Source organism: Grampus griseus (genome assembly GCF_964374135.1).
Source record: "Grampus griseus genome assembly, chromosome: 5".
Lineage (NCBI taxonomy): Eukaryota > Metazoa > Chordata > Mammalia > Artiodactyla > Delphinidae > Grampus > Grampus griseus.
In genome coordinates this window covers 31,361,063-31,375,227 of record NC_138998.1, presented here as the reverse complement: position 1 = coordinate 31,375,227, position 14,165 = coordinate 31,361,063, and the positions used below count along the sequence as shown (strand labels likewise).

Here is a 14,165-nt window from a genome sequence, read left to right as displayed (position 1 = left end):
CACTTATCCTCATGATGACCTGACTGTGTAAGTGTGATCACTACCCCCATTTTGGCAATGAGATACAGAGGCACAGAGAGGTTAGATAACTTGCCCTAGGTCACACAGGTAGAAAGGGACAATACTGGTATCCACACCTGGCCAAAGGCTTCAGGAAACTGCCCTTCTGACCGCTCCTGTCCACCTTCCCTGACCCCTTCCTATGTTAGGGAGTTTCCTCTGGTTCTCAGAACACCCCGTATCTGCCTCGGCCTCACCCTCATCACTTTCCACCTTGTTAACAATATGTATTAAGTTTCTGTTTTCTTGTCTGCCTCCCCATGCTTGCCCAGCTTGAGGGCAGGGCCCCTGGCTGGCTCAGCCCTGGGACACCAGCTCCTCAGAAAGGGCCTGGCACAAAGCAGTGCTTCTTGCCTATTTGTTGACGGGGTGCATGGATGGATGGATGGATAGCAACGCCTTAGGTAAACAAAACAGGCCAAGTTCTGGCGGACAAACCAAAGGCCAAGCAGAGAGCCGAAGTGGAAACTCCCAGGGTGGGATCGGAGGGTAAAATGGAGAAACAAACCTAAGGGTGGCCCTTTAGAACAATGTGTCTGCAGCTCTGCATGTCGACCTGCACAGAAGGGCAGGGAGGAGAGCCAGCATCTATCCGCTCTGGGCCCGGTAAACTCAGTGCAGCTGGGGCTGCCTGCAGGCTGCAGAGTGAGGAAAACCTGTCCCCCAGGGCTGGAGCACAAGGCAAGTGGGGCAGAGGGGCGGCGCAGCGTGATCTTGTAGTCAGGGGTGTCCCAGGAGGTATTACCAATCACTGCCTTCGTGTTTGCTTGTTTTGCTTCCTTCTGGCCCAAGTGTTGTGACTCATACATGCTGCGGGACAGCAGAGCATCACCTGCCTGTCACGGCACGGTGCCCACTTTATTCTCACGCACCTTCAGCTAGGAACCCTACGGTTGGGCTGACCAGGTTTCTCCTTCCCACAGGGAGGCAAGATCCCCGTGAGATGGACGGCTCCAGAGGCCATCGCCTACCGCAAGTTCACGTCTGCCAGCGACGTCTGGAGCTACGGGATTGTCATGTGGGAAGTCATGTCGTTTGGAGAGAGACCCTATTGGGATATGTCCAACCAAGATGTGAGTGTCAGTGGCACCTGGCTGCTACAACCCTTACCCCAGGGGTCCCACAGGCCATGGCATGCCAAGCCCACCTATCTGTTTTCTGCTTGGGGCCTCAGAACGTGAACGTGAGGTGTCCAGGGTAGGGGATATTGGATCGCCTTGGCACCAATATTTGAACTAATCAAAGAGCCCAGCATGACCCCAAAGCCTGTAAAGATGCCCAGGGCAATGCAGGAGACAATGGGCTGGTTTCGAATGGCCAGGAACCATGAATAGATCAGGCCCAAAGTGAATCAGGAAATTCTACCCCACTTCAGAGCTCCATCATCACGTGTAAAGGAAGGGAAGCCGTGCTGGTGGGAGGGCGGGCCTGGCTTCCAGGCTGCTCTGCTCTGACAGATGTGCTGTGTTGAGCCAGCTGCAGCTTCTGTCTGGGACTCACACCTCTCCGCTTTAAAGAGAGGAATTAATCGTAAAAGCCCTTCTTTCCTGAGAATCCGCTCTTCTGGGAGTCTGTGTCACCTGTCAGTGAAGGAGGTGCTGAGTGAGAGTCCCAAGGCTGGTCAGCTTCAGATGGGCCTCAGGAGGGGACCTGTCTGAGTGGAGGTCAGCAACAACCCTCCAGGCCACTCACAAGGGACAGGGGGAAAGGAAAGGGCCATCTGAGATGCTTTAAGCAGAGGCATTTTGGGGAGGTGTTCCAGAGGGGACCCTTTGCTACATAATTACTAAAAGGTAGGAAGACTTTGAGGATGATTTGCTTTGGTAAGGTACCAGTCAAAATCCTACCTGGATTCCCCCACTGCCTTGGACCCTGGGCTGTTCCCCAGGGCCACTCCTCCTTTGTGTTCTGAATACATGCCCTCCCCTTGGAGAGTCTGCAGTGTCAGTGTTACCTCTGTTCTCTGCTTGCTCTTCCCATCACCTCGGGGGACAGTTATTATCTTTCCCAACTTCCAAGCAAGAAGAGGCAGAGCTGGCCCAGTCCAGATGGGGAAACCAGCCACCCCATAAGCACCTACAGAGTGGGTAGGCTCTTCGTTACTCGTAAACTGGAGAAGTCTGCCCCCAGCCAGCCCTCTATCCAGACAGACGTTCCGAGCCATGGCTGTCGCTCATAAGGTTGAGAAAGGTGGCCATCTGGGAGTCCAGGAAGCACTTTCCAATGAGCCAAAATGGGAGCTGGGTGCTGCCGTGACAGTGGGTAGAGTGGCTTCAGCCCAGAGCAGGTGAAATGGCTGCGTCCTTAACCAGGTCCTGCTGCCGACCATGTGTGGCATCTAGGTCCTCTATTATCTCTGATTATCCATGCTTTGTCTCTGCTCCTGTAGCATGTCAAATCGGTAAGTGTTGGAATTGATGCCAAGGCTGCTTTCATGAAATCAAGTGCACCCTGGTTTTGTCCATACTGTCAGCTAGATGAGTAATAAACGTTAGCCGGAAAACGCAGACCCATTTTGTCCTGCCCGGAGACTGTAATCCGATTAAGCTCAATTCAGCACACATGGAACGGATTATGAAACTCTGACAGGCAAGATTTGACATTCAAGATATTCTCAGCAAATGCATTCACCTCTGCTGAAAACAAGTGAAGTTTCTGATATTAGACTTCCAGAATTCCCAAATCATTCATTCAACGAACACTCAGGGTATGCTAACTGTGACTAAGCATTGTGCTTGTCGGCTCTGTTCTTGGGGGGGTTTATAGCCCAGTGGCACATACACAGGCCTGTGGGAACATTTTGGGGGGAGGTAAGGAAGGTTTCCAGATATTTGACACTTGACCTGGGCCTCAAAGGGAATAAGGACATCTGCAAAGTAGCTGTTTATTCTAATTTTATTGTATTTCTCCAAAATAAAGCCTCTCAGCATTGTTCCAAGTACCATTCCACTCTCTGTGGAAGGCGGAGGGTGACTTTTGCCCATTCAGAAGGTATCTTCTGACCCAGCCTGGGAGAGAGGCAGGAGGGGCTCCCAGCAGCTCGGGCTGCAGCCCGACTCATCAGAAACCACTGAGGTGGTGGCAATAAAGGATTTTACAGATGACAATTGAAAGGCTTTACGAAAGAGAATTGCAGAGGCAAGTCAGAGTGCTGGTAATTGGGCTTCCGGAGCCCAGGAAGGTCTTTGAACATGTACAGAGTTTGTCAGCCAGAGAGAGAACTTGGAAGTTCTACGGCTTGGATCTGATTGACAGAGATAATGAGAGTGGCAGTGTCTGTGGGGAGAAGCTGTGGTTTTACTGAAACATCAGAGCTCATCTTAACCCCCTCTGCCCTGGATCCTCCACTGCTCTGAGCTCCTCCACTTTTCTCCCTCCGCATGGAAGGTCGAGGAAGCCCGCCCACCGCCCAACTTCACTAATGAAAAGTGCACGTCTGGGGGCAGCCAGGAGCCCCTCTGGGGACAGGAGAGCAAGGGGAGGGGCCCTGCTCCTTTCCCAGAGGAGCTCCAGCCCTGGTCCCCAGTCCAGACCACCTGTCCCTGGTCCCCACCTAATACCCGCACCTGCCATCTCGGGGTACAGGTGAGCAAAGGCAGCCCTCACCCCATCCCTTTGCTGCAGACCATTCAAAGCAAGTCAGCCCTGCTCCGTGACAGCTGCCGAGACTGGTTCTCGCTGCCACACTCGCCATCACCTTCTGTCTGGAGACGCCATCTGATCTCATTTCAATCTCCAGTCTTTTCAGCATCCATTTATCTCATCCTGTTGTGGACCAAGGAAAGGGGCCCAGGACTCGCTCTGATTTTTCTATTCTGCTCAGCAGGACCCCCTCTGCCCCCAAGCTTGGGCCATATCTTTCTTCACAATGCAGACGCAGTCACTGGCGTTTGGACTGAAAGTGGTTCTCCTGCCTCCTACCTGTTTTCTCCATACCTGCCAGTGAAGCAGGCATGACAGGGAGTGATCCCAAAGCCCCATTAGAGGACTACAATTCCTTTTTCAAAATAACGATGTTTTAATTCGATTGTAAGTTATATGTATTTGGAAAATTTAGAAAACACCCAGATCCTTAAAAAGAACAAAAATCTCCAAAGGCATAGTGCTTCAGAGAAAGACTTGACTAGATAAATATTACCCATACAGCAATTAATGACGTAGTACTTTTTCTTTGGAGTGGAGGGTAAAGCTTTTATTTTTTTCATATGTGCAAGAAGCGTCAATGCTCCCAGAGCATCTATTCGAGTAATAACAACAAAGTTATCTAGAAGAAATAGCAAATAGGAATTCCCTGGTGGTCCAGTGGTTAGGACTCTGTGCTTTCCGATTTTTCACTCCCAAGGGCATGGGTTCGATCCCTGGTCAGGAACTAACATCCCTCAAGCTGCGAGGCGGGGCCAAACATTAAAAAAAAAAAATAGCAAATGGAATAAAGTCCCATTTGTAAACAAGAGCATGGGAAGGGGGCTCCTCTATCCTCTGTCCTGAAAGGTGAGATACAGAGAGGGAGGTGGCATTTACCAAGTCCCCACTACATGCTTGGTGCTTCCCAAACACCATCTTCCTGGACCTCCAGTTGGCCGGCAGCAGAACAGCAACCCTCTTTGAAGAGAAGACCTCCACTGTAATAGACGTGGCCGCAGTGACAGCCTCCATGTGATGATGGGATTCTTTCTACTCATATGTGTGGTGCTCACTGCGCATCACCTCACTGTGTCATTTAATCCTTCTCACACCCCCATCTGTGCAGTTTCAGGAAGTCAACTGACTCTCCCAAGTTTCTGGAGCTAATAAGAAATGGAACTAGGATCTGAACCCAGACCTCCAAGGTCTATGCCCCTGATGGCAATGCCACACCATCACTAACACAGTGCGTGGGGCTACACTCCTGTGGACCTGCAGGGAGGAGGAATCAGTGACTCTCTGATGTCCTCTTAAAAGGAAAGTCAGCACATCAAACAAACAGAGGAAGTACAGAAACACACGCCAGGATGGTGTTCCAAAAATTCCAACGAGGTGGCCTGCAGAAGAGCTGGGGGGAAAAGCAGCTTAGTGGCGTCCAGTCGAAAGCTCACAGACGAAAGAGTCAGCACGTGCCTGGGTCCCCAGTCTCTCGATGCTCTGCCAGGAGTGCTCGGGTCAGCTGGTCACACCTCTGAGTTGCGGCCCCCTTAGAGGGCTCCTTCCTCTTACGGGCAGATGGGAGAGTAATCTTGTTGGGGGGAACATTGGTGTTTGGGAATCTGGTCATCAAATAATTTGGGCAGCAATGCCAGTGGTTTAAGGGGAACAGGAGCTGCCCTACACTGGAAGACTTTGGGGGCCCCTAACCCCCAAAAGAAGTTGAATTTGGACACCAGCCCCTCCTGCTGGTCCCACCTAGCTTGTCCTTAGGCAGCCCAGAAAGAGCTCGTGGGGCCATTCAGTGGGTAATCCCACTTGTCCCCTTGGTGAGTGGGGACTCTGTGACAGGGCCCCTTAATCTGGCTGCTTGGAAGGAGCTGGAAAGGATGCCAGTTTTAAGCAAGGCTATTCATCCTCATGGATTACTTGGTTTAGCTCCATACCCCTGTTTCCTACCGTGAAGACATCAAATAGCTCCAAGGACTGTTCTCCAGGCTGAGATTCCTGTGGCATCCCCACAGAGCCTAGGAAGAGTGGGTTTCAAGGTATTCAAAACTTAAACTCAGGGACTTCCCTGGTGGTCCAGTGGGTAAGACTCCACGCTCCCAATGCAAGGGGCCCAGGTTCGATCACTGGTCAGGGAACTAGATCCCACATGCATACTGCAACTAAGACTCGGCACAGATAAATAAATAAATAAATATTAAAAAAAAAATTAAACTCAGATACCCCTGTGATTTTTTCCCAACCCTATCCCTTAGTAGCTTCGTGCCCTCAGGCAAATGACTTCCCTGTTTGTGCATTCATTTCCTCATGGGGAAAATAGGGCTAAAATGCCCTCCTCAGAGGATAACAGGTAATTTGACTGACAACAGTCTGGCTAAGATAAACATTTGTTAGTGGTATAAAATATTATTCAAAAGTGCATATTCCCAGTTGCTGTTTTTTTATAAAGTGGTCACATTGGTGTGGCTTGTATGCTTGTTTGTTTTTCTGCCACATCGAATAGAAGGAATAATACACCTTGATTATCTCTAATGACTTCAGGTTATTATATTATCTCATGCCCCGTCTCATGCCCTGTATCCTGTGCATAGATTTTGTAAAACTATAAATTGATTGAGAATGTTCACTTTCTGACCAATTTACAAAGTAAAAAAAAAAGAATAATCAGTTGAAATGAATCTGACATTTTTTAAAGTAGAGGCAAAAATACCTGAAAATCCCTGAACTCCAAATTATTCCCTATGTTGTTAAAGGTGCTTTAACTGTTTATATTAATGTAAAGTCAATGCCTAATTATTATAGAAAATAAACATACAAAGAAACAAAAAGAAAAACACAAAGGGCATTCATGTTTCTGCCTGCCCAGAGGCAACCACCGTTAGTTCCATGATACAGATCCTTCCAAGGACTTTTCTATGCATGTGTGTAATTATTAGTTTTTGTTTTGTTTTGATTCTTGCTTTTTTACAAAAGCAAGCTTATACCATACCTGCTTTATACCATACCTGCACTTACGCAGCCTGCTGTTTTGCCTAATATTACAATGTGAGTATATTTCCATTTCAATAGGCACATTTTTGTAACATCTTAAGGCCTGCATTGTATTCCTGGCCTTCCATTGTGTTATAATAAATTACAGAGCAGGCATAATTGTTTTAAATGAATTAGAAATTAAGAAGTAAAGGGTGAAAAACACAACAATCTGAAGAACAGAAAAAGGACTTAAAGATCCTAAAATCTTTGCAAAACTGTCCCCTGGAGTCTGCGAAAATTAACAAAACCTGATTGGAGATATTCATGTTGGATCACCTTGTTATTTCCACTGTTGTCATTGTACCGAACCAATTTGTTTAACTAGATTATCTTCTACCCAATTCCTGTCGCTGCCTCATGAAGGTTAAGGCAGAAGGTGCCTAGGAAGCATCTAGAGGGTCCCTGGCATGGAGTAGGCCCTCCATCAAATTGTGATCCCTTCTCCCACTTTCTTTTCCCGTAGCAGTGAAAGGATGAGGTCACGATGGGCTTTGGTGGGTGTCCTTTGCAAATAGTTGGCACGTTTCCCATGTGCCATTGTTTCATCTGCCCTGGCGCCACCAGCTGCCAATAAGGCAGAATTAGGCCTGACGTCCTCTCAGGGAGAAGCTCAAACCATTCTTCAGTAAACATTTACAGCCATCTAGTGCATGTCAGGCCCTGTGCCAGGTGCTGGGGACACAAAGGCACAAGAAGAGGTGGGCCCTGCTTTCTGGGAACTCACAGTATAGGGGGAAAAGCCAAGTACATGTAAAATCTCTTACTGCAGGAGGTATAGGAGCACCTGGGGTAAGGAGGCTCCATCCTCGGAAGCTAATTTGTGAATGACTGGCTGGTGGCTCATCCCCAATCACACCTGTTCCCATGTGTGTCACTGCAGGTCATCAATGCCATTGAGCAGGACTACAGGCTGCCCCCACCCATGGACTGCCCAGCTGCTCTACACCAGCTCATGCTGGACTGCTGGCAAAAAGACCGTAACAGCCGGCCCCGATTTGCAGAGATTGTCAACACCCTGGACAAGATGATTCGGAACCCAGCAAGTCTCAAGACTGTGGCAACCATCACCGCCGTGTGAGTCTAGTGGAACTGGGTGGCTCCTAGGGGTGAGTGGTCTCACAGTCAGGCAGGGTCCAGAGCGAGGCTCCTAGCCTTCAGTCTACTGAGAGCAAGGGGGAGACAGCTGAGCTTATCCACGGATGGAAGAAGTTCCAAGACTCTTCCCTTCCTTTTCCTCTTCTATCTCTCTGAAATATTCCCTGCCTCCAGCATAGGCTGTAGACAGATGAAAAGATAACATATCTGTATCTCTACCTTCCATTGGCCTCAGATGGGCTGGGCACTGGGCTCTGTAGTAGTTGAGTGTATCTGGTCTGACTGGTATGAGACCCCACTTGTGGGCAATCCTGTTTCAGGAAGGCACCCTTTCTGTTAACCACACCAGCGCATGAGGCAGGTGGAGCTGCAGACTTGGAACCTTGGCCAACCTATTAACAGGTAAAGGCCCTGACTGATGTGGGACAAAGAAATTCAGAGCAGTTGGATTTGTTATAAGCAAATGCACAGAACTGTCAGCTGTCAGCCACAGTCAGCTGTACATCACTCCTTTACATTTGCAGAGTGAACTCATTTGTTAATTCATCCTTTCGACCAGAGTTTATTGGGTGCTTATGTGCTAAGCACTGTGCCCTTGCTGGCTGTATAGAATAAGCAAGATAGACATGCCCTCATGGAGCTGAGAATCATTTAGGAGCAGCGAACATTAATCAGATGATTGCCCAAAGAAATACAAACTGAGACTTCACTGGCCAGTGCGGCAGGGAAGTGCCTGATGCTTGGAGAGCATACACCTTGGTCTGGCGTCAGGGAGGCGACCCTGATGCCTGTTATTTTGGTTGCGAGCTGAGGAGGGAGGGTGCGTTAACTGAATGAAAGGAAGATGGGAGTAGAGAGTCAGGGTTCCAGATCAAGGGTACAGCATGTGCAGAGGCCCGAGTGTGCGAAGTACAGGGCCAGCGTGTTGGGAGTGCAGTTTGTGGGGGGACCAGGTGGGGACTGGGGCTGGTGAGGTGGGCAAGAGACAGACACTCAGAGCCTTTAGGCCCTGCTAAGACTTCGGAGCTTGGTTTTCAGAGCAATGATCACCCACTGAAGGGTTTGACATGAATCAGGTCAGGAGTTGGGTTATTGTCAGGATCACATCTCCATATTTTAAAGAGCACCAGGATATAACATGGACCTGTTGTTGAGGGGACCATGAAGACAGAGTTGGTAGGAGGACATGGCAGTAGTAACCATGGTAGAGAAGAGAGCATCTTAAGTCAGGCTAATGGTGTGGAAAGAAACGTTGAGTTTGAGAGATTTTGAAGGTCAAATCTTTATGACTTGGTGAAGGGTTGGGCATGGGTGCTGAAAGTGAGGGCGATGTGAAGATGGTACCCTGATTTCTGGACTGGGTACCTGGGGTGGGGGGTTCTGCTTTGAGAACATGCCCGAGAAGGTCAGTGGTGGGCTGCTCTGTTCCATTTCTTTCAGTTAGCTGAGGACGGAACCCGGAGGAAAAAATGTTACCGATAGATTTGGAGAGGTTGCAGTGAACTTTATATATTTGTTAAAGGAGCATATCTTTGGTTGGTGAAGCTCTTAGATTTCAGTTTACAAAGGAGTTGTGGTCCTTCTCTTCCTTTCAGACTGCCTGCTGTGCCAGTCTGCCCGTCTGGGCTGACCGGCATGGGACAGAGCCCAGAGCCAGGGGGACTGGCCACCTGGCCTTGAGAAACCATGCAAGTTCAGGATTGTGTAGGGAAGGAAGGGTCAGCCTGGGTTTCCTGCATAATCCTCATCCCACCAGGGGTGCTGAACCTCCATGAAGTCTGCCGTCCGCCCAGAGTGTGCCTCTGCCCATGCGCCCCTGCAGCTGTGGGGTCACCTACTCCCCTCTGTCTTCCAGGCCTTCCCAGCCCCTGCTCGACCGTTCCATCCCAGACTTCACTGCCTTTACCACCGTGGATGACTGGCTCAGTGCCATCAAAATGGTCCAGTACAGGGACAGCTTCCTCACCGCCGGCTTCACCTCCCTCCAGCTGGTCACCCAGATGACGTCGGAGTGAGTGACGGGAATCACCTCTGTCCGGCCCATGGGTGGGGTCAAGGCTCCCTGCCTGCAATCACCCGTGGTGCAAGTCATGCCTTCTGGCCTCATCCTCAGGGCTCCACCTCAGCGCAGAATCGGACCTGGTGGGGAAGAGCCTTGGGAAGACGGAGGGCTGGGGTGGGGAGGCCCAGATCTATTCTGGGTCCCAAATGAGAGTTCTTCAAAGTCACAGCCATATGTCATTTGCCTAATCACTGAGAGTCTCTCCTCTGTTTAAGTTTTTAAACACAGCCCATCAAAGAGAGCATCCAGCTGGAAAGAACACAGCCAGCCAGCACTTTAAACAGCATAGCAGGAAGAGGCAGAGCCTGATTCAGCAGCAATCTCCGATGTACTGGGAGCCTGTCTTCGTGCTTAGACAGCGCTTGTAAATAAGCCGACGTTTCCATCCCCCACTAGTTATTTTCTAGGCTGCAACCCCCATAAGAGTGTGGAAGAATACAAAAACTAAAATTATTCAAATCAGATGAGAGCCAGAAAGGGTCTTAAAGGCCCACGTAGTCCATCATTTCCCCAAGAATGTTCTGAGCGGTACCCGCTCTGGGAAATGTTAATAGGTTCTCCTTGGAAAAAAGGTCCCATGGTCAAATAAATTTGGGAAATACTGAGCACTTTAGCACTCTCTTGGAGAGTCACTCCACATATTAGCATTGTAAAGGCCGTAAGAAATCCCGAAGTAAAGAAACCCACATAAAATTATTAAATACCATGGAAGCGTATTTCAGAGGGGTGGGGTTTTCTGGGCCTGCATTTTGGGAAATCTCTATTTAGTTCCACCCCTTCTATTCAGCGATTCAGAAAGGAGGTGATGTTAGTGCCTGAAGACTCGGCCATCAGGAGTGACAAAGCGGGAACAGAAGCCTGCTTTCCTGACTGCCGGGTCCATATGTTCCAGCCTGTCCATCCAGGGCCACATGGGGCCATACTTGGCTATACACACCCTGGAGTCGCCTGGGCGTCTTTAACTACTGATGTCTGATTCCTACACCCAATGTAGATCTTCTGATTCATTTGGTACATGGTGAGACCTGGGCATCAGGATGTTAAAACTCCCCAGGTGATTCTAATGTGCAGCAAAGCTTGGGAACCACTGGATAGAGTGGGCAAGTCGAATTTTGAATACATACACACACACGCACACGCACACGCACACGCACACACACACACACACACAGAGCAGGGACCTTACCAGCTGCCCAGCTGTGACGTGTACTAACGGCACCAGGGTTGGTAGCCTATGACACACATTTTCCCTGACAGAGGATAAATCAGTCCGCCAGGCAGTTGACAAACACTTATTGATCACCTGTTCTGTGTCAGGTTCAGTGCTGGGTGCTGGGATTCCCTGCTGGGGCAGGCCAGTTGCTGAGTCCCAGGGGAGAGGCGGGGGTCATCCATCCTGAGTAGTTGAGCCCCAGGGGGATGGCTTATTGAAAGTCAGCCTTCCAACCCAGATTCCGGCTCTGCAGTCAGTCTTCATAGAGTCCAGCTTCATGTCTCTCAAGTTTATTCTTGCCTGAAATGATGGAACCTCCAGTTTCTCCCAGGAAATGACTTGGATGTGCCTCTAGCCTTGGATCCACTCAACACCAGAATTCACTTTTTCAAACCTGAGTTCATTTCCTGGTGATGCCTAAAAACGTCCTTACCATTATGAGTTATCGTCAGACACCAAAAATAAACACTAACCCCTTCCCAGTGGAGAACCAGCTTTCCCAGCCCACAGAGCTGAAAAGCATGCCGGGGCTCAGGGGCAGAGTGGGCGTCCATGAAGGCAGGGCTGCGCCTGCTTTCCCACTGTCCTGGGGCTGCGTACGGGGACCATCATCACCTGATCCCCCACAAACTGAAGGAGTCAAATGGAGTAATTCCCTCAGTCTGGGAATAGCCACATGAAAAAGAGCTAGAGGAAAAATAAAAGGAAAGTGAAACTGAAAAGTAAGGGATTTACTTCAAAGTAAAAAATGTCCACACACTATTGGAGCACTCTCGTTTGCTACTTGAGAGAAAAAAGGCAGGAAAAGAATATGTGTACGTAAATAAAGTAGATTGAGGGACCATTTGTGAATTCAAAATCCAAGCATACCTCTCAAACTTGTGTGCTGAAAAGACGTGGGCAATTTGACAATCTAGACCAGTGACAGCCCTCGGGGGACTGAGAGCCAGCTGAAAGGAGGGGTCAGGAGAGCGCAGGCATTGTGGACGGGGGCCCAGCACAGGGGCCTCCTCATACACCTTGTGCACAGTGCACAGAGCGATCTGCTCGGCTGCGGCAGGGGTGTCCTCAGGGAATACAGTCAGGACGTTAGAAGAATTCTGAGAGCAGCCCTGCAGGGTGGCTGAGAGCCAGGCCATCCTGAATTTGAAGCCCAGCTCCTCCACTGCTTACCTGCTGTGTGATCTTGAGCATGTTACTTAACTTCTCTGACCCCTACTCTAGAAAGGGGCAAATGATAATAGTGCCCACCTCTTGGTTTGTGCTAAGAGGTAAGTGGAATAGTACATACAAGGCAACTGGCCTATTGTCTGCCTGCAGGACACACATGAGAAATGATGGCTGGTAAATTATTATCATTGACTCTGAGTGGTTTGACAGTTTTTATGAAATGCTTCCATAGGTATAAATAAGTTAGTATATGGCACATGGGAAGCACTCAAGTACTGTAATATTATTAACTAAAAAAAGATGTATGGGTCTCCCCAAAGATAAGTATAAGCCATGAACTTGTTCATATTAAGATTCACAGTTCAGAGATGAATCCAGTGCAAATCCCTACCCTAAACATCTTCCTTGGATTCCTGCTCGGGCAGATATTTGAAAGTTATTTTGAGATCACCCTTCTTAAAAATTCATGACGTTAAAATTCAAACAGAGGCAGAAAATGGAAACTCAGGGGAAAACATCAGAAAACCAGGCAAGCCTCACATCTTTTCAATCACAGTGGGCGATCACTAATTTAGGCAGAAACCTCACAGAATAACTGAAGCCCCATACAGTGTGTGCTTGCATTGTTAAAAAAAAAATAGCAGAGGAAAGTTCTAGCCCACCTAGGGTCATGGACACAAGAAAGGGCTGCTCCAGAACCCGCAGGCAAGCAACAAGGCACAGCACTTCCAGGGTCATCTAAGTTGGAGGGGGCATTGGAGGTGGGGGCCACTGCTTGGAGGAAGTGAGATAGAGCAAGAGAATATCTAGTTAGGTGTTTTTCAGACTCGGGTAAACTTGGGCTCATTAGAGTTTAAACACTTTTATTTGCCTACCCCACTATTATCAGGAGCTTGCCTTCTGTGATGAGTTTTGATCTGTGAAAAGCACTAACGTGCCTTCTTTTGTGGCTTTTTCCCACCTAGAGACCTCCTGAGAATAGGCGTCACCTTGGCAGGTCATCAGAAGAAGATCCTGAACAGCATCCTGTCTATGAGGGTCCAGATGAGTCAATCACCAACGGCAATGGCATGAGAACTCTCGTTTTCTGTGGGGAGGAGAGGAAGGAAAAGGACCAGGCTCGGGGGGGAACCAGAGGTTGACCACTGTGGAATGTCCTGGAGAGACTGGCTTTTCAGCTGAGAAATGCATTCTCATCAACGAAGAATAAACTGGACCTATTCCTAATAGGCAACCTTCATTTCTCAGTGACAGACGCAGGTTTAAGATGACGTGGGAAACCAAATATGTAAGAATAAAAATACACAAAGGTGATGTTTGACGGAAGTGAAGACAAAACAATATGTGTCTGGGGCACCAAGCGTGAACACAGCTCCCACCCTGGGTGGGCTGGAGTCATCCATCTACAAGAAGAAAGGGAAGGAGGTAGAGGGAAGAAACAGAAGCAATTTCCCATTTTCTTCCTCACCAATGACATTCTTTTCTTTTCTCCTTTTGTCCTCCTCCCTGAGTCCTCACCCTCCCCCCACATCCATCTCCCTTTGCTCATGACTCGTGTAGGGAAGTTTCTTCAAACAAACCCCAGCTCCTGAGTCTCCAGATGTTCTGTCAGTTGCCAAAGGACCTTGCTGACCACTGCATGGGGAATCCAACCAATTCAATTAATGTCTTCATATTGAAGAAGAGATGTACCTTCAATTGAAACCTTGTTTTTCTTTTGTTTGCATTTTCTGCAAAAAGGAAAAAAGAAACCACAAATTGGAAAAAGAAAAAAAAAAGAAAAACCTGTTTCCGTGTTCAAGGGCACGCCTATGTATGTCTGTGTTATAAAATGACCACTTGTTCGTAACAGATGCAAACAAGAAAGAACTGGGAAGTCTTCGACCCTGGAAGATCCAAAGG

The 14,165-nt window shown here is 48.7% G+C and overlaps 1 protein-coding gene across 2 annotated transcripts in view; it reads left to right on the top strand.

Annotated features, from left to right (window-relative positions):
• The window catches only part of EPHB1 (EPH receptor B1), a gene marked incomplete at both ends in the record, with an annotated part of 421,851 nt that extends 408,514 nt beyond the window's left edge, over positions 1 to 13,337 (top strand). For both annotated transcript variants that reach the window (XM_082655000.1, XM_082654999.1), the window contains 4 exons: positions 984 to 1,133; positions 7,604 to 7,797; positions 9,674 to 9,829; positions 13,229 to 13,337. In XM_082655000.1, coding sequence (XP_082511126.1) covers positions 984 to 1,133; positions 7,604 to 7,797; positions 9,674 to 9,829; positions 13,229 to 13,337 — 609 coding nt within the window. The remainder of the gene's footprint in view (positions 1 to 983; positions 1,134 to 7,603; positions 7,798 to 9,673; positions 9,830 to 13,228) is intronic.
• Between the last annotated feature and the right edge of the window lie 828 nt (positions 13,338 to 14,165).